At 42.7% G+C, this 25,373-nt stretch overlaps 1 protein-coding gene across 1 annotated transcript; it reads left to right on the forward strand.

Moving 5' to 3' along the window:
* Positions 1 to 539: 539 nt before the first annotated feature.
* T265_15734 (hypothetical protein) lies at positions 540 to 25,102 on the forward strand (the record flags this gene model as incomplete). Its single annotated transcript, XM_009179041.1, has 6 exons — positions 540 to 612; positions 6,296 to 6,421; positions 6,575 to 6,841; positions 7,929 to 8,031; positions 11,782 to 11,853; positions 24,592 to 25,102. Coding segments are annotated over 6 exons (657 nt in total), but the record flags the coding sequence as incomplete, so codon positions are not given.
* Positions 25,103 to 25,373: the final 271 nt, after the last annotated feature.

The raw sequence follows: 25,373 nt of genomic DNA on the forward strand, positions 1-25,373 counted from the left end.
GCCTGAGATTATTAACATCGATACCAAGATGTCGTTTGAATGCATCGGCCGGCTGATGATTTGGAACAAGTAATAAGAGGACAACATAGTAGTCTTAACATTTTGTAATAGAGCCAATTGCTAGGAGCAGTGGAGGAAAACACCTAGTGACGTAGAAAGTTATAATAATCGTATGTAATAAGTTTGTAATAAACGTAAGTAGCTTACTGCCCAATCGAATTACATTCGTGGACACTGGTTGTAGATATGCTCCTATAATCTCTTACTAGATATGTTTGGCTGTATATGCACAGAGAAAATATTTTTCACACAAAAGTTGTAATGTTCTATGTTGTCCACCTACCGGGGTCATTGTGGGATCTGTGCATCAGTTAAAACCTAATCTGGAGTGTGCCACATGGTGCACTGATCGGCGTGAAAATGCTTTCAAAAACAGGACGGGAAAGCAAATTTAACATGAAGCTACGAGAATGTCACTTCTATTTATTTGACCTTCATCTTAATCTCTTCCAAAAAGCTAGTTTAAATAATCTTTCCAGGAATCCTTTCAATGGTCAAGTGTTCAATAACTATGACAACGAAGATATTTACAAGGGTGTGATAATTGACGAAGTATGTATGTTCATGCTCAGCAATGGAATGAATTTGTTCGCTAGGTAACGTAAGGTGCAAATTATATGACGCTGCGTAAAAAACACAAAAGTAATTCTGCGGCAGATTTATGAGGAACATTGCGTTGTTCATGAAATAGTTACGTTGACTATCTTCTAAAAATTGTGGTGCCTTCTGGATTTGCCATTGGCAAACAGCTTCCGATGGACACTGAATCAAGAATGGCTATTTGTTTCAACCAGAGTTCGTCTTGGCAACCTGCCGGATCCAACTGTCATGTTCGGCATCAAATTTGCATCATTCTGCGACTGTCGAGAAAGTAGTCTGCGTGAAGATATAGATCGGATTCTAGATTTCTCTTACTTTGCTAAACTGTAATTGGATGGATGGATGGATGGCGAGTAAAATAAGTATGGATAGCACCATTGTCACAGAAGAATTGATTATGCATTTTTATCTGTTTCAGGACGTCAAACCGTATATCTTCGCGAATGTACTGAAAGACGATAAGAAACTTGAAAAAAGGGGAGAAAGTTATGGAAATGTGAGTTTGCGCGGAAGTAGACAATTCTGATGCATACGCTAATGACAGCCAGAATTATGGTGTTGCAGTGCAGCCTTTTTCGGATTTGCAAAACGCATGTTTCGTATTCTCGTAAGATATGTGGTACATAATCCCCATAATTAAAGCAACTGTGGTGCAATTTGTAATCACCCGCTCTTTATGCGTGTTAACTAATTCAGAGTTTCCAATCCAGCACGTAGTTTGTTGAGATAGAGAAAGAAGGATAGTCTTTATAATAGGTAATCAAGGGCGTTAAAGTCCCTTGCAAAATAAAAACAGTGTTATCAACGAAAAGAGCCATCAGTTAAACAAACTTCGGAAAATCAGGCTACAGCATAACAGAGAATCAGAGCGAACCAACCAAAATTAACCACTAAAACCAGGAGTCGGATTGAGAAGGAGACCATGGCACAACAGAAATTGGTAATCGATCAATCAGACAATGAACAAATGGTCTTGAGAGAGAAAATCTTCGAGTTCAGAGAATGCAGATCATATGAAGCAACTACATTTTCAGGCAGAACAAATCGTTAGGCATTTTCTGGGAATACAGCGGACAGATGAGCATTCTCTTGATTAACGCATAATATCAGACAGTTATGGAAGAACTGCCGACCCAACCATTCACTCATGCTGTCACTTCGGTTGGTGACAGAACATTTGCAAACTGATCACCAGGATCAGAGGACATATGAGCATCCTCTAGTTCAACGACCAACAAATGGAAAGTATGGCTTCGTGGATGTCCATGTTCGAAATATGGGATTGTCTCACCTTGATCATAATATTGTTCTTCAGTAGTGAATACACCACGGGGATAATTTCATAAACATAATTATGCTGCAAAGAGCGTGATTTGGAAACGGCTGAGTGTCACCGTTCCAATGACAAGAGGATACAACTAGCTAAACTGGAAAACTGCCAAAGGAGCTACTATTTCGCGTGATACAACAGCAAACCAACAGGCGTCCGGAAAATCCACTTTTAATTCCCATATTCAAGTGGCCATGCGAAAAGCACACTAATGGAAGTTAATTTAGCTACTTGTTATATCCAGTAGCGTGTCTCAAACAATATTCTGAGCTGCGTGTTCGGTATAAGCACAGGAATTGTGCGGATAAATAACTCAACCTTGAACATGTTTTTTCTACACACCACACTCTTGTGTCATGGACAGAAATGAAATGTGGAACTTTTTATACCCTTCTGCTTTCCTTAAGCAACAGTTAGACAAGGCCGTTTACGTTACAACGTGGCTTCTGTAACTTATGACGAAACCCATATTTTTGAGGAATATTAAAATCGACTTTCCATTTTCACGGCTTTTTTGCGCTCTGCTATACGCGAGAGCGCTACCTAATGAGCTATTCTTCAAGTGCAACTTAACATTCCTGTTTAATTACAGCGGTCCTGATGGCAACGTGTTCATCTATTACACTGGTCATGGTGCGGTTCACGCGATTTTTTCCCCAAGTGAATCAGTAAGTTTTAACAATTTCACACAGCTTTTCAAAAGGAGGAGTGAAGAGGTGCACTGCCACCCATGGTTTCTCATACAACTGAGTTTATAGTTGCACATGTCCTACACATCCACCGATTGATGGAAATGTAGCTACGACTTTCGGGCGTCTCTTTCTGTCAAGTTCGGCACGCCTCGTCCAGGTGCTATATTGATAACATTACATAGATTTCGTTTTACCAAGTTAAGGTCTTCTCAACTCACCTGATTTCGCGGTTGATCCATTTAGACTTGACCGAGCTTGGGTACAACAAACAATAAAGCTGGTCGTATACGGTCGTCCATGACGCGTAGATGATACGAAGACAATATGCCATCGATAGATTTTCAGCAACCTTATGAGTAGTACATTACATATGTATACATGTATCGCGATATTTCAAACATCGTAGCGACTGAAACACGAGGCGGCCTAGTGCAGCACATTTAGTTGCCTGAGAACATCATAAACGAGAGATTCAGTTGGTTTCCAGGTGAGTCTCTCGAAAGAACCAAATTAATTTGCAGATGTGTATATTCGCTAAAGACAATATGCCATTTTTACTTCTCGAGAGATGGCGCGCATCTGTGGTAATATGAATATATTCTCGTGTACTGTGCATGAAAATGCAATCTGTGAGGAAAAGCCGAGAAGCGATGTAAATCTGTTCCATCCTTATTGAAAATCTTCAGCTGTGCGCCTTGTACTTGCAAAATTTAAACGTTCGGTCACGGGTGGCCAACTAACAACCTGATTTATCCGAAATTAGTCAGGTATAACGTCGCTCATCTTCCAATCAACGGAACTACGACTTCCTCCTCGATTGACAACTCACATTTGAAATCCATTCACCGTGTAAATTGTTGTTCATTCAATTCAATTACAGTGTGTTGGTAGTGAGATTACATTTGAAATTCCTCAATCCAATGGGAATCACTCTAAATTTTCGTAAAACATGATAAGGCCGAAGATTCCTTCCACAGCCTGGCTTGACTCACGGGACGGCATTTCAATCTGCAACGAGCAGTAGAAGAATTATGCTGCAATTCCTCGCATCAAGGATACAATCACCCTAAGAGGAGCCATTTGTGCTGAGCGTATTCATGGTCGTTGTAGTAATCCTTGACAGGCAACCAAACATATTGAAGTGCATCACGGAGAGATTTTGTCGGGTCACGTGTGTAATGTCACATTGTTCAAAAACATTTGAACGGCGACGGTGAAGTTTGAAAATTCTTGATCAGGGACTTCAGGATTCATAGTCGAATTTCACCAAACTAACCAGTCCAGGCATCTAGATATCCAAGCCTAACCAGTGTCGTTTTTTTATGAACAGTCTGACACTGGGTACGTTGTACTTCATAAATTTCCGTGTTATGGTACATAATCAACTCATACATGTATGAATCATCCACGCGTAACTTGGAGTAAGGATAGATTTACACGACGACTGAAACTTTCGTCTGAGAAGATAACACCCGTGGAGCCAGTCAATGCGTGTCCACGTGATGTGGTTTTCCGTGGGTGAACGATGACTGACGCTGCGTGCTGTCTAAGTGAAAGCCGGTCACAGTGGTGATCAGTATTTTGTGCCTGAACGGATATGCATTCAACCATTGGCCGGATGGTCGCCGCTTCCTAATGCCCAACTGGAGTGAGACGTGCACCTCTGCTGACACTCAATCAAGGGAAACATCTATACATGAAACAGGTTTACGGTTTCTCAGCATAGTTTGACTTCACTGACAGGGTGGAATATCCGTCCAAAGGAGGCAGCTCGGCTAGGCGGCATAAAGCGGCACAAACTATAACATGTGTCGAGTTCTTTACTAAACTAGCAAGCTGAGTTAAGCTATTAAGATGCACGTTGAAACTTAACGAGATATTAAACCAAATTTTGTGTACGCATCGGTGGTCAACGAATTATTTTTCTTTGTGACAAACATTTTGTGAATGAAGCCTTGCCTTGGTAAAACGTAATGATTACTTGAGATCGATTTTTATGGTTCCAAGATGTCGAAAAGCATGGTTTGAAAATCAAATTATTGTACGCACGTTTTAGTAGCCGAGGGGCAACAAAATGATTAAATTTCACTGCTTTGTGAGTACAACCAAGCGCATGTTTGAAAGATACGTTAGCACATCAGACACCGCGCTTCAGTCCGATCGGCTGAATTTTGGACAATGTAATTTTGAATTTCCTCATGGACCTGAACGAGCAAACTTAGATGAACATATAAGTGATTCGGTGAACATCGACGCTGTACATTAGTGTTTAAAAACCAGTTTTGGAAGTGCTGTCTATTAATAAATCGGATGCTTCAACACGAACGCGTGGTAATGCAGTGTAGAACTACGTTTGCCTTGTGGACCTCTCCTTCCTGGTATGGAAAAAGATGCTATCTGGGTTGATAATACACGAATAATCGTCTGATTATTGTTCATTTCAGACGATGGGCAGTTTCCCAGTTGGAAAATTTCAAGGTCATTATGAGCAACCGAGGCACCGGAATGATGTGACGATAGCAGTATTTGTTCTGCGCAATTTTCAGTATGTTGTATTATTTATTAAAACAGTCATTACTTACCTCACCATATGGTTAGGGAACCCAGTGCCCATTCCACAGTACAACACAAGTCTAATAAGTTGGGTTGCTTTGAAATCCATTGTGTCAATCACTTCAGTGACAGAAGTGCTTTCCAAAATCGGAGGCGATATTGCTACACGCGTTCGTGTTAAGCAAGGCACCTACCTTTTTGCACAATCACTGAACTGGTCAGGTTCTCAACTTCATATTCCCAATCGGTCTTACACCCAGTGTCTTAAGGGACTTAACGTAGTTGAGTTTTGTGATGAGACATGCTGCTTCTTTTGGGTACCAGGGAGGCCCCGCATTCTCGAGAGTGAGAACAAGGTAGATCAATGCACAAACCTGGCATGTGTGTCACCCGATCTGTCAGATAATCATCAGCATCTGCAATACAATGACATATACAGAAATATATACATATATACATACATAGAAACATACGCATATACATACATACATATATACATACATAAATACATGCATACACACACATACCTACATACATACATACATACATACATACATACATACATACATACATACATACATACATACAAACATACATACATACATACATACATACAAACATACATACATACATACATACATACAAACATACATACATACATACATACATACAAACATACATACATACATACATACATACAAACATACATACATACATACATACATACAAACATACACACCTATTTTCACACATGCGTACATACATACATATATGCATATTTACAAAGCGATTGACACAAGGACAGAACAGCAGACAGATGGATAGACAGAAAAAATGCGAGATGGACATTACATTGATAATCAAATAGACATAAAGGTTGACCTCTTGACAGGTAGACTGATGCATAGATAGCTAGATAGGGAGACAAATTGTTAGATAGATGGCCAGATTGACTGGGATATTTATCCCCAATAGTGAGTAGTCATGAAAGAGGTTTCTCCTAGTCAGCATTGACATCATGTTAACAGTAATTGTTGGCCAACTGTTTACTTCGTTCCAGCCGAATGTTGCAGATAGAAAACCCTCTTCCCGGGCGCCTTTGTTTTCAAGGTCTCGACGCTTGATGGAGACCACAACTGAGGAAGAACATGAAACCGCTTGGCGAATACTGCACCGCGCACTTCAGGTTAGTGTTTACTTTTCTTACACAAATCATCTCAGAATAGCAACTGAATGAACGATAAAAATAGCGCTATAGAGGAGAATTGATTTGTTTAGTGGAGAATGCCTGTTGAGGATGCATGAAAGAAGGTAAACGGTAATCAGTTTAGTGTTGTAGCGGTCATTTTTTGAAGACATCCGAAAATCGTACATGGTCCGTTTAGTTATACAAGAATTCTTTTATAGTCCATCGATAATATCTCACAAGCATTCATCTCGCTTTTTTCAGCTAGGCCACATCGTCAAGGTAACGTTTCATGACATCGTCGTGGATGTTACAACCCACCATAAGCCAACGGTAAAGGTTTTGTCCAAGAAGGATGAGCTCATCTGTTTCAAGGAAGTGTTTGATCAACTCCAGACGCACCGCTTCACATTTTATCAGGTGAGTTGATTTCGTGTTGCACGCCAACAAGGGTGCCACATTGCGCTCACCCTCGGCAAAAAATAAGATGGGCATCAGCCCTAAAGAACCCCTAGCTAAACATTTAGAAAACGATATTTACGGTAAAAAATTTCGCGGCAAATCTGATAATTGCATCACTGACACTCCCGTTTTATTCTAAAAATTGGACTGTGATCCCAAAACATGATGTTCAACAGTTTGTGGGTAATTTTCCCGAAGCAAGTTTATGTCTACGTCCGCTATCACCAAAGCGGATCATAGAAAGCGGAAAGTGATGTAGGTAAATCGGAATAATAAACAATCCGAAGAGTTGGGGGTTAAGATCTCAATTTATTAGGAGTAAAAATGTGACTAAGACAGGAATCGCAGAAGCTGAAAGAAGTTAACTGACTACAGTTCAAATCAGTTCAGTTCAATTCAGAGCAGTTCAGTTCAGTTCAGTTCAGTTCAGTTCAGTTCAGTTCAGTTCAGTTCAGTTCAGTTCAGTTCAGTTCAGTTCAGTTCAGTTCAGTTCAGTTCCGTTAAGGTCATTTTAGTTAGCTTTGGTTTTTCAGCTGGTCGAGAAGTCTGTCTTGCCCTTCCTGGCATGAATGAGCCCCCAGACGTCCTAAACCTACCAACAGGTCAGCAGCGGACCCTGTATGTTTGCCTTACGTATAATAGCAAATGTGTGTTGGCTTTCATTGTGATGGCTTTCAATGATGTAAATCACATTTTTGGTTCACCTGACATCTGAGCTATAGCTGAACATTCTGGGTCTGTTGGTCTATTTTCTAAAAGTCTTGATAATGCCCTCGCCTGGCTGGCCTTGTCACTAGATTTAAACTTGATGCTAACGTTATAACCAAGAAACAAGGTAGCCCGTGTTTGAAACCGATCAGCAGAATAAACAGGAATGTCCATGTAGGATTCGAACTCGGCAAAATGAAGTTTGTGGTCGCTAATTAAAATAAATTTTCGGTCATAAAGCAGCTTGTGGGACATTTTCACGGCGAAATTCGCCCACGCTTCTTATTCCATTTGACTGTAACTTCGTTCTGCAGCTGTAAAAGATCTAGCTACACAGGTTATGGCCTTTACCGAACCACTTTCAGACACTGATTCAACTAGTTATGAACCGCAGTCTCCTAATTCCAGTCGGTTGATCTGCTGCTCAGAATCGCGATCAAGTAGGTCAGAATGTGATACGGAGGATACTACTCATCGGTCAAGGGCAAGTGACTGAAAACCAATTGAATATTTGCCAACAAAAAACGGATAATTCCGTTCCGTTTTTGTCATGGCCCCTTTCCAGTGACAACCAGCGGGAATAAATACATCGTGATAATGACAGAACACCTGTCGCAATGTGTCTAAGCGGCAGCCGTATCAAATCAACGGGCAATAACATTGAGAGAAGTAGTAATGCGTCACATCGTGGCCAAACACGGGGTTCCACAAATGACCTTAACTGATCAGATGCCTTGCTTTGAAAACAAAGTGTTGAGGGGTTGCTTGCAGAAGCTGGACATCAGACAGGTGAGGTCCACCCCATACCACTCTCTAGCAAATTGTCCAGCCGAACGCAATAACCGAACGATCAGGGAGTGGCTAGAAGCCAGAGGAGGTTACTGAATTCGACGGTGTTGCTAGCTGATTGTCCGGTTACAAACATGGTACCGGTTACAACCCATTATTCCAAACCAACTAGAAGACGCCGATGTCGAACGTACATCAGCGTGAACGGGTACTTGTCTGTGATTCGCTGTATGGAAAGACAATGGGAGACTGACACCGTCGGCACCAGTCTGCTCCCTTGACCTCCAGACACTCCCCGATCGTTCGATTCAAGATAATCAATTCAGCCAACTATCATATTGCTCCATACAGTGGACTGGCCACCTTCGGGTGCTGTAAAATTTAGGTAACTAATTATTAATACACAATCAACACGAGTGATTTGCATACGGAGAGGGATGAACCAACTCATTATTGGACAGAATTCTGAGATAAAGTTTCATTTGCAAACCATTTGAAAGACACCAGCATGCACGAAATATTAATAAGGGTTCAGTCGACTCGTCCGTTACAATGGTTATTGTGCAAGTGAGCGTATTTGTATCTATCAGGAATGTCAGTTTCCGAAAGGAAACTTTAGACGCCGGGCGCCTTTGGATACCCTAAAATTTCACCTAAAGCTGAATTCAAAATCCGGCGAGCATGCGGGAAAGTCAATCATTCAATCAAATTAGCAAAAGCCGATGAGTGTTCATGCATGCCACAGAACCACGACCAAATGTAATCAGCGTTCAGGTATCTTATAAAAACAAGATCGATTTTGATGGGTGTTCACTATCGCGCATCGGACGGACAGGATCAATCTCAAATGGGGTCTTTTAACTAGAGCGGGGCCGGTGTAACTGTTGCACTCGCCAACATTCGCTTGTTTAGAATAAAGCTGCTGTGTACCATTGTCAGTAAGTTTTCTCTGACACCGAACACCGGGGTGGCGATAACTTGCCATGAAAGATCGCTAAACTCTCTATACATCTGAACCAGTCGGATCGCCGGTTAAGTTGAGGTGTTGGCTGGATTCGCTGACTCTGATGTTTTGCTTGTATATCGTGGGGCGCCAGTGAATTATTCAGGAGAAACGCATTCCTTACAATAGAAGAAAATTCTAGCGCTAAAGACTGCTGACTACTGATCCCATAATGTCACAACACGGAAAGTTACCGGGACGAGAATCCATTGTCCTTGGGTTGCTTATGGCCAGTGACTGCCAGTCAGTAGAACTACTTATCAACTAACGAATGTCGACGTATTTCATTCTGGTGTTTTATACTCTTCTGCCTCCACTAGGGGGGATGTTACCACACAGCATCTAGTGCAGTGCAGTGTAGGGCTGTTTGAGTACTGTAGTCCACATTTCACACAAAACCTTCAACGCAGTGTGTGGATTGACATGTCTAGTCAACCGCGAAAGGACTGCCCTGTATGGAGTGATTTTGTACGTTGGTCCCACGAAGGGCATCTGTGGAAAGTGCAAATCAACTGGTAAGGGCACATCTACTCGGTGGCGTTGATTTGTTTTTAATTTATTAATTTGCAATTTTTAATGAACCTTGTGTTCTAATTTACTGTTTATTTGTACGCTTTCTAATATAACCCAGAAATGGGAGACGGATAGTGGGTGGTTCAAGAGTATTCAGCGAACTTTTGAGTAGCAATACAATATCCGGTTGCCAGTGTCGTAAGGAACATTTACAAAATCAGACGAATCCAAATAACCCGTCTTCCGATGAAGTTGTGACTGGCCCTATGAGAACGTGCTCAAAGTCGATGGGGCTGTTTGACTGTGTCATAGTTCAACTGGAGTGAACAAGAGAAAAACGGGGAATTTGAGCAGTGTTTTAGTCGACAGAGTACCCAATAACTGTCCGAACTGCGTTGATCCACCGGTCTTTTATTAATCGTCCTGTGAATAAATCGTGCAATAGTACGTCAGATAGGGTAAACACGTCTTGATGAGTCCACAAGACCTGAGAATCCGGACAGATTTATCTGAACTACTTCCGAACTGCTACGGAACAATTTCTTGACCTCTTGTTTGATGAAACATACAACCCATGTCTTGTAACGGTAGCAGAACACGATACGGATCAGTTTCAGTTCATTTTATTTTGACAGAACCACACCAGAATGCGTGTCCGTTAGGAGCACACGCTGTGGACAGACTCGATGAGGATTTCGGCCTCGTATCCGGCTTCGCACAGCTCCATTAGATGAACTGTGTGCTGAGCTACCTGTGGCACCTAACGGCAGAGAGATACCAGAATCTCAGTTAGGAAATCAGTCCAGGTATGCAACCGAATAATTCAGGACACAAACGATCGATCGAAGAGCATACATGTCCAACACAGGTTTGGACCAATCCCCAAGAATGCTATCACAGGAACAGGAAATTGTGTTCACTTAAGATTCCTCCTAACGTACACCAACTGAGTTCAGCATTCCTGGGAAAATGTGTCAAATATGCTAAAGAGTGGGAAAGATTGTCAGTTAGGCACACTGAAGCTCGAGGGGATACTGGGCCCGATATTAGAAAAAGTTACTTATGATAGGTGTCGGCGAGTATCTGCATATCTGAATTTCGGACATTTCGAAGCGTCATGATAAAAACTCCCTCACTGCTAGCAGAGAGGACGCGAAAGTCTTCAGCTACGTAGCAGATTAGTGAATGTGCGTGAACTCCACGAAACAAAATATGTAGTACTACTATGGCCGGTTTCACCCGTCTGGGGGCTCAGCAGGTAGTCGCAGTTCCCAAGTTCCCGTCAACTTCATGTCATACTTGGACCCACCTTACACAAGACAAGAGACAAAAGTGAATACGTGCGAATCTCACCAATGATGTTTTGCTTCAGATAAATACTCAACGGAAACAAAAGTATGACGAGAACTCAGGAAGCGCGTCTACCTGAGAAGGCACCGAGAAGGCCAAAACTGGCCGTGAGCTGCACGAAACATTTCAGCAACCGTTTGAAGAGTCCAGTTTAGGTTGTTAATTCTGCTCTGCAGATAGTAGGCATTTAAAATGGTGACGAACTTCTATTCCAAGCTGAGATCCTGGTTGCAACAGCTGTCGATTGTGAATAGAAAGGACAAAAAACCTATCGAGACTTGTTTAGGAAATCTGAAATCGGTCAGACAATCTGACCTGTTGAAAATTCACCGGAATTTACAAAAGTTCGTCATCTGTACAGGGAAATGTCTGGGTTTTTTTGGGTTCAGCTGTGCTTTTCAGTGAAATTCCTCTGTACACAATGGTTTCTGTGGGTCACAAAATGTGTTTAAATCATTGTACCCACAACGCGCGCAGAAATGAAACAGAAATATCAATATGAACTCGAGCTTCTTCTTTCACCTATTTATTGCAGCTTTCTGTTGTTTGGATGTCGATTTGTTCGGTAAATGTTCCTCAAAATTGCTCGATTTGAATAATGATGCCAGTAAGTCTGACCAGAATTGCTGGCCAAATGTTGCTTCACTAAACTTCTTAGCAGGGTTTAACACACGGACCCTTCGTCACTACTGTCCCGCGTCACTCCCAAAAAATCAATCACACTGTCCTGGTGATCGGTTTAGGCCGGATGGGGGTTCATTCATGCCAGGAACGGCAAGAGGAACTACCCGACGAGCTGAACTGAACTGTACTCAGAAAACTTCATTCAGTTGCTGTCAATGTTGGTATATTCACATGTTCACTGCAAGGAACAGGAGATCTTATTCCAGAACACGTCTGATTGTTTAATCTTCCGATTAACCTACATCACTTTCCACGTTGCGTGATTCGCCAACGTGCTAACGGGCATAGACATAAAGTTGCTTCGGAAGCTGACCCACAAACTGTTGAACACCATGTTTCGGGATCACCGTCCAATTTTCAGAAAAGCACCAGAGCGCTATTGATATAAGCATCAGATTTGCCTCAAAATTCCCTACCGTAAATGTCGTTTTCTGGATGTTTAACTAGGAGTTCTTTGGGACTGATGCTCATCATATGTGACGCCGAGGGTGAATGCATTGGCAAATAAGGTATACATATTTTGCCCACTTGTTTTCGGGCACCACGTGGCCAACTCACCTGCTGAATTGTGAAGCAGTGCGTCTGGAATTGATCGAATACCTCCTTGTAACAGATGAGCTCATCCTTCTTGGACAAGCCCATTACCGTTGGCTTATGGTGGGTTGTCACATCCATGACGATGTCGTGAAACGTTTCCTTGACGATGTGGCCAAGCTAAAAAAAACCGTTAGAAACAGTTGTGGGAGATTCACTGCAATCAATCCTATGACCACGAATACCACCCTCGGTTTTGAAGAGGCTTCTTGCACGACCCTTCATGACGGAACAAGCTCCTGAAATGATCGCAAAAGGGTTTTCTTGTTCGCCCGCTGACGGTTTTGTCACTGGAACTCGGAATATGCTGGATCTGTGTCTTTCAGATCCTGGAGTTTACAATGGCCGGTCGATTTGTGCGCCTCAACAACTCACTGAGAATTGTATGTGTGTTGTATCTCTTCAACTGCCCTGACGCTACTGTTGTATAGTCACAAGACAAGAAGACGACCTGAAGGAACTCTGTATCAACGCAATTACAAACTTTTTTATATATGATTAACTTGTCACCGTATTTGATGGTCGATCCGCTGTCAACCAACCAGTGTGTCTACTTCACGTCCACACCGGTTCTCGGGCGCTCGTCTCTGTCTCGTTTAATCATAGATGGCCGTCTGTGCGCCGTCTGTGCGCCTTCTGTGCGCCTTCTGCGCCGTCTGTGTGCCTTGGCCACGGAGCTGGTGTGAAATTTCTCTGTCTTTATTTGACCTTTCTCCGGCACATGATGAAATCGGACGTGATTCAGACGTTCAGGCGTAATCGCACGGCCGTTTGACATGATTGCTCCGCTGCGCATTAGGCTGATGCGCAGCCGTATTAATGTGTGACACTCATAAAGCCTTTAATACCATTGGGTAGAAATCATCCATGTTGGAGGTCGGATTTTCGCCGGTGACAGACTGCACAATCCAACACCAATCTGAAATTCCACCAGTGCAACTAGGCTCTTGGAATGAAGCCCTAATTTGAGACATCAAATTCTTTTTTCCTATATGCAGCAACGGACACTACTGATTAGGCAAGCGAGTTGACTGTGGTCTTCTCGAATCTCCGCTCCGCCTCAAATTGCTCTGGCAAGCGAGCTGTGGTCTTCTCGAATCTCCGCTCCGCCTCAAATTGCTCTCCGGGGTCCGTTTTAGGGGCGTTAGTTTCACTCTCTTGGGACACTTGAGAATTTTCAGTTTGCGAAATCTATGAGGAAATTAGACGTATACTCTTCTGTTCAGCGAATTGTAGCTGCTTGTTTCGTCTTTGCAAATAAAAGTTTTCTCGGTGAAGAACATTCCTCCTTAGACTGGTGTAATCACAGCCTAATCTCAAGTATAGATTGCACGCTCACAAGTGATCTCATATCATATCGGCCTCGACTGATGCCATCAACCAGGTTGCTTTGTTTGCTGTATCTCGCAAGGCGAGTAAGCGAAAATAGACTACAACAAGCCCTTCTTCTCTCCTCCTCTTTCATATATTCTGCACCCTGACTTTCCTCAATCGGTTGTAATGATGTCCTCGCACGCGCATTCTTACTATATGAGGGATCCGGTTACCTCCGATTGTTGTCAACTGCAATATCTGCGGTCAGTTCGGTAGCCATAGCCTTAAACGCCCCGACATTATTCTTCGGTTCGCTGGACACGCTTCTTTTTTCTCTGATTTGAGTATGTAATATCCCATCAAGTTTACTGTACTGATTTCTTCACGGGATTCCGCTGGCTATCAACTGCGCTCCTCTGGTGATCCAAGAGGCACTGCTGCATGTTCGAGGTCACTGAACTGAAGGTTTTCTCACTGAATGGTTTATCGCATTGATGGTAGCTGTTTGCATCATTTTGAAGAACAACCAGAAAAAACAAGCCCATATATTATTGTGGTTTACGAAGATATGAACGCACATGTTAGCAAACTTAGTGTTTTCGCAATTCATTTAGCGGGTCCAGGGCCGGACTCGAAATGCACGGGCAACGGCGGACGCCTGAAATAGTTACGTGTAACTTGCGAACCGAACTAAGCTAAATCGAGGTATGGTGCACCTACACACAATCAAACAGGTAGAACAGACAGACTACATAGACATTAGCTATACGTGGCGTCGCTCATTCTGAAACGCCTGTGTAAGTCCGGATCAAACGCTTGTTCGTTGCTGATACGTGTTGCACCATTGCTGGAATTGGATGATGAGAACATCCTAGCTGACCGTTGAGAAGCCTTCAAAACCTAAGTTTAAACAAGTCTACCAGAAACAATATTCACGTCCCTCCTGAACACCGCGATTTCTGATGTTAACTTCTACTGGAAAGTGCTGTTTGCAAGACGCTGAGCACCACGCTTGTGGAATGGTGCAACAAACTAGATGCAGGTACTGGATCTGGGCCAAATCTCTAACTTCCTTCGAAACGTGGACAAATTTACTTCCAGGTAGCGAGCACAGTATCACTCAACGAACAGTGAACTTTATGGTGAGAAGACAAAACTTCCATGGGTTGAGAATCTTTGTGCACTGAAGAGGTGGGTCAAACAAGAAACATTTGGGCTATATTTCCCTGTGCCAGCTAATACACCCAATAAGCCCAAAGAGGCCAAACAACAGGAAGTGAATTCCAAGTTTCTGGGGTGGTGTGGAATGCAGCTTCAAAGTTCGTCCAGTGTTAGAACAATGACATGCGTAACCACTTAAACGTATTGCTGGATACGGAAACATTCAATATGTGTAAACTTTCTGCATATTATTCAGCTCGTTCAATGTCTGTTCATTTGCGTATTTTTTTAAAACAATGTGTGCACATTGGTGATTTGTGGTGCTTCCTATGACTTTTTCTTTGAGCACCTATTCGCTTCAAGGAGTACTGATCAGAATCCGGAGTCCTCACATAGCACCTGGCTTCATATGTACATCCACTTATAACTTTGGTCCACGAGGATAGTGAAACGGTTTTTGTGTTAAAAACCACCGGGGAAAGATTTGTTTTTGCCGTAGGTCTTTTTAAAATTTGACAAATGAATTGTACTCATAGATTCAACTTCTCAAATGCTGGGTATGTACTCAGTGCGTAGATTGATGGTCTAATCACACTTCTGGTTGACATAAGTGGGTGAACCTGAAAGTTAAGCGAAGCTTCGAACCAACGCATCATCTTTTCTCTATGGTTTTAGTTTACATAAAATTACAAGGCCCTGAAAGTAGAATCATTGGACAGGCTTTCTCATACCAGTAGAATGTTGCTCGGATATTTCACCCCTTTCTGTAATCTTCATTTTCCATTTTCGGAATCGCGGGTTCGCGTAGCAAGATTTCCTTCGTTGATTTGATCAGCAAGCAATGATAAGACCTTGCAAGCCATTCAAACTGAATGTATATGAAAGCTATAATACGAGTTCTCGTTTTGATGAAAATACTCTTTAGAGTTTAGAACGCCCACCTGAACTTTGAATTGTGGGCGTCCGGAGGTGGCTTGAATCGGTTCGCGTTTGTGTAAGAAGTGGACTCATCTATGTGCAGTTCGTAACCTCAGGAATTGTTAACATTTCTCTCATGTTCTCTTTGTGTAGAACGGTATCGCCTATTTCTTCCTTGCACCTTGAGCGCATGTCCACAAGATTGGTAATGATATGAACGCTAACTAGTGTTTGACATTCGCCAACACGGTCAAACACAACCCACTGTTCGTCGTGGCATATCAGCATCACCATCACCAGCATCACCATCAGCATCGTCATCATGATCGGCGGTGAGTTGACATCAACGTTAAGCGCTGATATTTCACTGTGGTACAAACATAGTTTATTATAATGCTTAGATGTGAAAGAAAAACAATAAGTGTAAACTATGAAATGACTGAGTGCTAGCTCGCTACACTCAATCTTAGGTGCCTAGATCTCCAAGCATTGTTTCAGGTAAACCTGAGAGAGAGCCTGCCAACAGAAACGGGATTGACATCAATTAACAGCCCTATCCGACAGCGCCTCCAACTTGAATTAGTGTCCAAAAAGGACTTTTAGAATCTGCGAGCGTTACGGGAGATTATAGGGCTTCGAATAATTAACGTCCATTTCAAAATTTTTACACAAATTTTTCTATGTTCATACTGGGGTTACTTGAAATGTTGAGTGTACCTACGAGTTGATCGTGCTTCACGCTCACCCAGATGATGCGTTATTTAATGGTGTTTGTTTGTGTTATTTTAGCCACCTTTTTGAAAGCGTTTCCCGGAAAGTCGAATGTGTTGGCTTGTTTGCTGAGCTGGGCAATTTGGTTGCAAACGTTTCATCACCAATCGAGGTGACATCATCAGAGCGTAGTTGTGCGTAGCGGTGGATTAGTGGTTGTGCGGTGTTTTATTGCTGGGTAGCCGCGATAGAATATGACTGGTTCTTCCGAGTGTGCAGTTATTTCTCCGCTGACTCTTTAGACGTCGATTGTCTGCATCGTCTAGTGAGCGTACCAACCACTCACGTGCTGACGCGCCCACGTACGCGGCATCCGCCCTACATATATGGGAAACCGAACACAATCAGCACACTTAGACTCGCGCGCGCGCAGGGAGCAAGGAGTCAGTCAAACACTCCCGGATCACGGACAACTATAGAATACGTGTAGCAGCCAAACTGCGGAGAAAAGACGTTCCCACCGTCCGGACTTTCACCAAGGGAATCACATACGATAAGTTCATTTATTGACTTGCCCCCATTTCGCATTGTATTTATTTTTATACGTGTCACAACCACACTAAAAACCTCTACTAATGCACATACACCTGATTTGTAATATGGTCATCATCAGCTGTGCACTACTAAACCACAGTGAGGGTGGAACAGATGTACAGTGCTTCCTGGTTTCACGACAAAATGTTGATGATAATTCGCTAAATGGTTCCCTTTTTGTTCAGGATGAGGAGGATTTCCCCGCAACTCCGGGTTCACTGGAACTCGTGGTTTGCTGACTTTAAAACTCATGCATAATCTCAAGATGTAGTGTGATAGACGAATTTAATGGACAAATCTGTGACATCCGGATCATATTTTTCAATTTCTAGACACACATGGAGGCAAAGCGGCATACCCCGTTCTCAGAGAATGTGCAACCCCACCGTACCTTTTGTTTCGTCAGACATGACTAATGAGAGTAACTAACCTAAGACATCATTGAGTCCTCGATCAAAAGCCGTCATCTCCGAACCAAAGCTCATGTAAACTGGTATCTGTAAATCCACAGCGACAGAGTTAGAAAACGAGTGTTCGGATGTTCAGCATAGACTTCAATCAAGGCAAGTGTGACGGTAAGAAAGAGACTTCGAGAATTCTGTGTATGACGGTGTGAATCTCCCTCCAGGATACAGCAAATAACTCTCCTAAGAGCATTAAGCTAACTAATCTTGTTGCAATCACCAATGTGGATCTGAAAATATTGTAATAATCTGAGGCAAACCAAATGACATCCATGGCCGAATATTCAAATTGCTCCTCTTATTAACCTACTTAAACGGGGTAAGTATGTCATAGTGATTTAGTCGATGTTTCGATACCTAGGACTTATCATATTCACGGACGCAAGGCTTTTACGTATAAAAGTAGAATTCCCTGCTGAAAATGGCCGAAAAGTCTTCAAGTGAATTAAGAGCATTTCAATTTGGATAAGAGGAAATTGCATGTTTACAAGGTCTCTAAATCATTTCAGAAGGAGCTCAACCGCTTCATTCAATCAATCACTAGAGGACTCCCTCATGGTGGATGAGTGGATTGGCGGCAGTTTTCGATACCTTCATGCTGGGGGCAACAACCAAGCACCTACCAAGGCACATAGATTGCCAAAGTCGGAGGAAGCGGCTTGTTATGAGGCGGTATTCAGTCACTTAAAAACGCGTTGCATCACGATCCAAAACTGGTTAGTGCGACGCAGTTTAAATGACAGTGTTGTGATACCGGCTCACAAGGATGCCTTATATCACATGCAGGGCTTGTGGGCAGCACAGGTATAAAACTGAAGTTCCGTTCGAAAGTAAATATTCGATACGACCAGACCTGTGCGTTATGGAGGTGATTGTTATCGACGGTTATGCTATTTCGGTATCCAGTGTTAGACACTAATGTGATACGGATCCTCTTCAGATGGGATTTTTAACCTGTTGACAGGTTGATAACTATACTAAGGTGGATGCCGTCCTTTATTAGCTGATATCCTGAGAAATATTTGTAATCTTTCTTAGAGGCTTCTTCTTGGAACTGATGGCTCCTTATGCCTAACAGGTGAGAATCATTGTCAAGCCGTTTCATCCTTACTGCGAGTCATCACCAGTGTTCACCTCACGAAACTCCAGGTAGTTTCGACCGGCACCCGTGACGGCCCGGCTAGTGTTTTCAGCACCTAAACGTTTGGCTCTCACCGACGCAAGACTAAGCGCCACGGTTAAACACAATGGGAGAGGAAGGTCAAACTCTATCATGCACCTTGTTTTTGAAAAACAGAATATCCGTTTTCTTCTTGAACGCCTCCTCTAGAACTTCCGTCGATATTCGCTGACTATCACGCAATTGTAAACCAATGCTGTGAAGCAGTTTACCAAATTCCGTAATAAACCACCTTCTATTAGATCGAGGTGGAGTTACAAGAAAACCACATACTGTTCGCATTCCCAATCAGGGGAATCCACCGTTACACACCTCCCCGATATAAATACCGCTAACGTATCACTGATTTCCATTTACCTCCGTCAGGTCAGCCCCAGCTGCTGGTCTTTTTGGCAGCTCTTCGGATGTATCATGCCAAGCTGAGTCCCACTTACCCTTTCCGATCTCCGGTCACCTTGAATTGTTAAGGCAATCTCACGCGTTATTTCTAAAAGTCCAGATGTACCTTGGTATATTTTCCGAATTTCTCAAGTGCGTGAAAGTTTAATAGCATGGTTATTGCTACGGGCCCTAACTGTTTACACCGAGCAACCAGTCAGACACTGGAGATATCGTCCGATTCTTCTTCTGGGAGGACCGTCCATTAGTGGTGCACCTAAAGTATGATTGCCTTTACGAAGCGCGGGGATAGTTTCAGTGGTGGCCGAGATAACGAACTGATGTAGAGGAAGAAGCATCACTTCAATTTTATCCTGGCTTGGTTAACTGGGAAGTGCTCTACAGAACGCTTAATCCTCTCTCTTGTTTCCAGAAGGTCATTGCAGTTGTTCTCCAAGGTTGTGATCAGTCGCCCCACCTGATTCCTGAAACTTGTCAATGAATTTTTGTTTCTGCTCACAGGCGGTACAAAAATTCACAATTTTAATGTCCATGGTGAATTCGATTGCCTGTCATTACTTTTAGAATTCCAGGCCCACAAAGTTATTGGCATCAGTAGACATTCAGTACGACCTTCGTTAATGGACATAGTCAGCATGAGTCGTTCGTTCGGGTGGAGATTAGGTCGCCATTATTTTAGCGCAACACGATATTTCTGAGAGAATTCGCGTAATAAAAATGAAACAAATTAAAAATTGATTATCCAGGTGTAGTACCGTGCCCTTCAAAATAAGCACGAGAACTGAGATACCTTCCAATACTGGAGCAGTCAAAATGTCAGGGTTTGGCTCCAACCGCGACCCTCCCCCGATCAGTAAGTTCGCGCCCCGACCACCGAACTATCTCGAGCCCTGTAGTGACATTGCTTTCACCTAAATAGGGATCATCTGATAGTTGTTCTATGGTTTACGTTGTGAATAAGAAAACGTGAGTGTACACTGAGGGCTGTGACTCACTTCAGTCATTTTTGTTTTACGACTAGTCTTGTCGAAACATGACATGTTGAGTTCCTTGCGTCTTGCTCAACCCTACGTCTGCTATTTTGAATACCGACGGGGTTCATTCATGTTAGGTAACCTAAAGCATAGGGACACCATTTGGCCATTGGCCTTTCGCTTATCCAAGGAATTCCGATTGCGCCAACTATCGTATTCTTGCATGCGTTGTTCTAGTCATTCTGTGGTGCTGCAACGTTTATATAATTTATCCTTGGGGCACAAAAAACACTAATAATTTGCACACCAAGAGAAGTGAACAAACTCACCGTTGGACACAATGCCTAAATGTGATTAATTAACAAACCAATTGGAATAGACCGGTATACCCGGAAAAAACTATCTGGGTTTATTTGACTACCCGTTAAAACGAGGTTAATGTGAAAATGAGAGTATTTGTATTTGAAGGTCAGATACCGCGAAGTAACCCTAATATGCCCGGAAACTTCGGTGACTCTAGAACTCGACTGTAAACTCAATAGAAAACCCAGCAAGCATCCAGGCCATTCAATCATTCAATCAAATTCAGCGAATGCCGATGAGTATTCATGCACACCACAGAACCTCGACCAAATGTAATGGGCGTTCAGGCATCTTATACAACCGCCATCGATTTTGATGGGTGTTCACTATCGCGCATCGGACAGCCAGGATCAATCTCAGATAGGGTCTTTTAACTAGAGCGGGGCCGATGTAACTGTTGCACTCGCCAACATTCGCTTGTTTAGAATAAAGCTGCTGTGTACCATTGTCAGTAAGTTTTCTCTGACACCGAACACCGGGGTGGCGATAACTTGCCATGAAAGATCGCTAAACTCTCTATACATCTGAACCAGTCGGATCGCCGGTTAAGTTGAGGTGTTGGCTGGATTCGCTGACTCTGATGTTTTGCTTGTATATCGTGGGGCGCCAGTGAATTATTCAGGAGAAACGCATTCCTTACAATAGAAGAAAATTCTAGCGCTAAAGACTGCTGACTACTGATCCCATAATGTCACAACACGGAAAGTTACCGGGACGAGAATCCATTGTCCTTGGGTTGCTTATGGCCAGTGACTGCCAGTCAGTAGAACTACTTATCAACTAACGAATGTCGACGTATTTCATTCTGGTGTTTTATACTCTTCTGCCTCCACTAGGGGGGATGTTACCACACAGCATCTAGTGCAGTGCAGTGTAGGGCTGTTTGAGTACTGTAGTCCACATTTCACACAAAACCTTCAACGCAGTGTGTGGATTGACATGTCTAGTCAACCGCGAAAGGACTGCCCTGTATGGAGTGATTTTGTACGTTGGTCCCACGAAGGGCATCTGTGGAAAGTGCAAATCAACTGGTAAGGGCACATCTACTCGGTGGCGTTGATTTGTTTTTAATTTATTAATTTGCAATTTTTAATGAACCTTGTGTTCTAATTTACTGTTTATTTGTACGCTTTCTAATATAACCCAGAAATGGGAGACGGATAGTGGGTGGTTCAAGAGTATTCAGCGAACTTTTGAGTAGCAATACAATATCCGGTTGCCAGTGTCGTAAGGAACATTTACAAAATCAGACGAATCCAAATAACCCGTCTTCCGATGAAGTTGTGACTGGCCCTATGAGAACGTGCTCAAAGTCGATGGGGCTGTTTGACTGTGTCATAGTTCAACTGGAGTGAACAAGAGAAAAACGGGGAATTTGAGCAGTGTTTTAGTCGACAGAGTACCCAATAACTGTCCGAACTGCGTTGATCCACCGGTCTTTTATTAATCGTCCTGTGAATAAATCGTGCAATAGTACGTCAGATAGGGTAAACACGTCTTGATGAGTCCACAAGACCTGAGAATCCGGACAGATTTATCTGAACTACTTCCGAACTGCTACGGAACAATTTCTTGACCTCTTGTTTGATGAAACATACAACCCATGTCTTGTAACGGTAGCAGAACACGATACGGATCAGTTTCAGTTCATTTTATTTTGACAGAACCACACCAGAATGCGTGTCCGTTAGGAGCACACGCTGTGGACAGACTCGATGAGGATTTCGGCCTCGTATCCGGCTTCGCACAGCTCCATTAGATGAACTGTGTGCTGAGCTACCTGTGGCACCTAACGGCAGAGAGATACCAGAATCTCAGTTAGGAAATCAGTCCAGGTATGCAACCGAATAATTCAGGACACAAACGATCGATCGAAGAGCATACATGTCCAACACAGGTTTGGACCAATCCCCAAGAATGCTATCACAGGAACAGGAAATTGTGTTCACTTAAGATTCCTCCTAACGTACACCAACTGAGTTCAGCATTCCTGGGAAAATGTGTCAAATATGCTAAAGAGTGGGAAAGATTGTCAGTTAGGCACACTGAAGCTCGAGGGGATACTGGGCCCGATATTAGAAAAAGTTACTTATGATAGGTGTCGGCGAGTATCTGCATATCTGAATTTCGGACATTTCGAAGCGTCATGATAAAAACTCCCTCACTGCTAGCAGAGAGGACGCGAAAGTCTTCAGCTACGTAGCAGATTAGTGAATGTGCGTGAACTCCACGAAACAAAATATGTAGTACTACTATGGCCGGTTTCACCCGTCTGGGGGCTCAGCAGGTAGTCGCAGTTCCCAAGTTCCCGTCAACTTCATGTCATACTTGGACCCACCTTACACAAGACAAGAGACAAAAGTGAATACGTGCGAATCTCACCAATGATGTTTTGCTTCAGATAAATACTCAACGGAAACAAAAGTATGACGAGAACTCAGGAAGCGCGTCTACCTGAGAAGGCACCGAGAAGGCCAAAACTGGCCGTGAGCTGCACGAAACATTTCAGCAACCGTTTGAAGAGTCCAGTTTAGGTTGTTAATTCTGCTCTGCAGATAGTAGGCATTTAAAATGGTGACGAACTTCTATTCCAAGCTGAGATCCTGGTTGCAACAGCTGTCGATTGTGAATAGAAAGGACAAAAAACCTATCGAGACTTGTTTAGGAAATCTGAAATCGGTCAGACAATCTGACCTGTTGAAAATTCACCGGAATTTACAAAAGTTCGTCATCTGTACAGGGAAATGTCTGGGTTTTTTTGGGTTCAGCTGTGCTTTTCAGTGAAATTCCTCTGTACACAATGGTTTCTGTGGGTCACAAAATGTGTTTAAATCATTGTACCCACAACGCGCGCAGAAATGAAACAGAAATATCAATATGAACTCGAGCTTCTTCTTTCACCTATTTATTGCAGCTTTCTGTTGTTTGGATGTCGATTTGTTCGGTAAATGTTCCTCAAAATTGCTCGATTTGAATAATGATGCCAGTAAGTCTGACCAGAATTGCTGGCCAAATGTTGCTTCACTAAACTTCTTAGCAGGGTTTAACACACGGACCCTTCGTCACTACTGTCCCGCGTCACTCCCAAAAAATCAATCACACTGTCCTGGTGATCGGTTTAGGCCGGATGGGGGTTCATTCATGCCAGGAACGGCAAGAGGAACTACCCGACGAGCTGAACTGAACTGTACTCAGAAAACTTCATTCAGTTGCTGTCAATGTTGGTATATTCACATGTTCACTGCAAGGAACAGGAGATCTTATTCCAGAACACGTCTGATTGTTTAATCTTCCGATTAACCTACATCACTTTCCACGTTGCGTGATTCGCCAACGTGCTAACGGGCATAGACATAAAGTTGCTTCGGAAGCTGACCCACAAACTGTTGAACACCATGTTTCGGGATCACCGTCCAATTTTCAGAAAAGCACCAGAGCGCTATTGATATAAGCATCAGATTTGCCTCAAAATTCCCTACCGTAAATGTCGTTTTCTGGATGTTTAACTAGGAGTTCTTTGGGACTGATGCTCATCATATGTGACGCCGAGGGTGAATGCATTGGCAAATAAGGTATACATATTTTGCCCACTTGTTTTCGGGCACCACGTGGCCAACTCACCTGCTGAATTGTGAAGCAGTGCGTCTGGAATTGATCGAATACCTCCTTGTAACAGATGAGCTCATCCTTCTTGGACAAGCCCATTACTGTTGGCTTATGGTGGGTTGTCACATCCATGACGATGTCGTGAAACGTTTCCTTGACGATGTGGCCAAGCTAAAAAACCGTTAGAAACAGTTGTGGGAGATTCACGATAGACTATTAAATATTTCCTGCGCAACTTACGTTCAATTTTAGGGTTGCTTCAAGAAATGACCTCTAAAATACCAAATTGATCACTCTTTACTTGCTCCCATGCATCCTTAACGCGTGTTCTCCACTTAAGTAATCAATTCTAACCTATGCCGATCTTTATATCGTGCATTTAGTTTCTCTTCTGGGATGATTTCTATAAGAAAAGAAACTACATACCTGAAGTGCACGGTGGAGTTTTCGCCAAGCAGTTTCCTGTTCTTCCTCGGTTGTGGCCTCCATCAGGCGTCGGGACATTGAGAGCAAATGCACACGAGAAGAGGGTTTTCTATCTACAACATTCGGCTAGAACGGAGAAAACAATGAACAATTTACTGTTAATAGGAGGTCTGCCAATGCTGACTGGAAGAATGGAGAATCTACCCAGTCTATCTTTCTATATATCCATGTATCCATCTATCTAACAAGGTGTCCGTCTATCTATCCATCTATGCATCAGTCTCTCTTGTCAAGCTCCCCATCTACCGGTCTATTTGATTACCAATGTACTGTCTAGTTGACATTTGTTCTGACTATTCAGCCGTCTGCTCTTCTGTCTTTGTGTCTATCGCTCTGTAATTACGAATATATTTATGCACATATATGTGGATATAGATGAGCATGTACACAAATGTGTACGTATGCATGTATATATGTAGGTTTGTGTGTGTATGTATGTATGTATGTATGTATGTATGTATGTATGTATGTATGTATGTATGTATGTATGTATGTATGCATGCATGTATGTATGTATGTATGTATGTATGTATGTATGTATGTATGTATGTATGTATGTATGTATGTATGTATGTATGTATGTATGTATGTATGTATGTATGTATGTATGTATGTATGTATGTATGTATGTATGTATGTATGTATGTATGTATGTATGTATGTATGTATGTATGTATGT

Source organism: Opisthorchis viverrini (assembly GCF_000715545.1).
Source record: "Opisthorchis viverrini unplaced genomic scaffold opera_v5_799, whole genome shotgun sequence".
In the NCBI taxonomy this organism is placed as follows: domain Eukaryota; kingdom Metazoa; phylum Platyhelminthes; class Trematoda; order Opisthorchiida; family Opisthorchiidae; genus Opisthorchis; species Opisthorchis viverrini.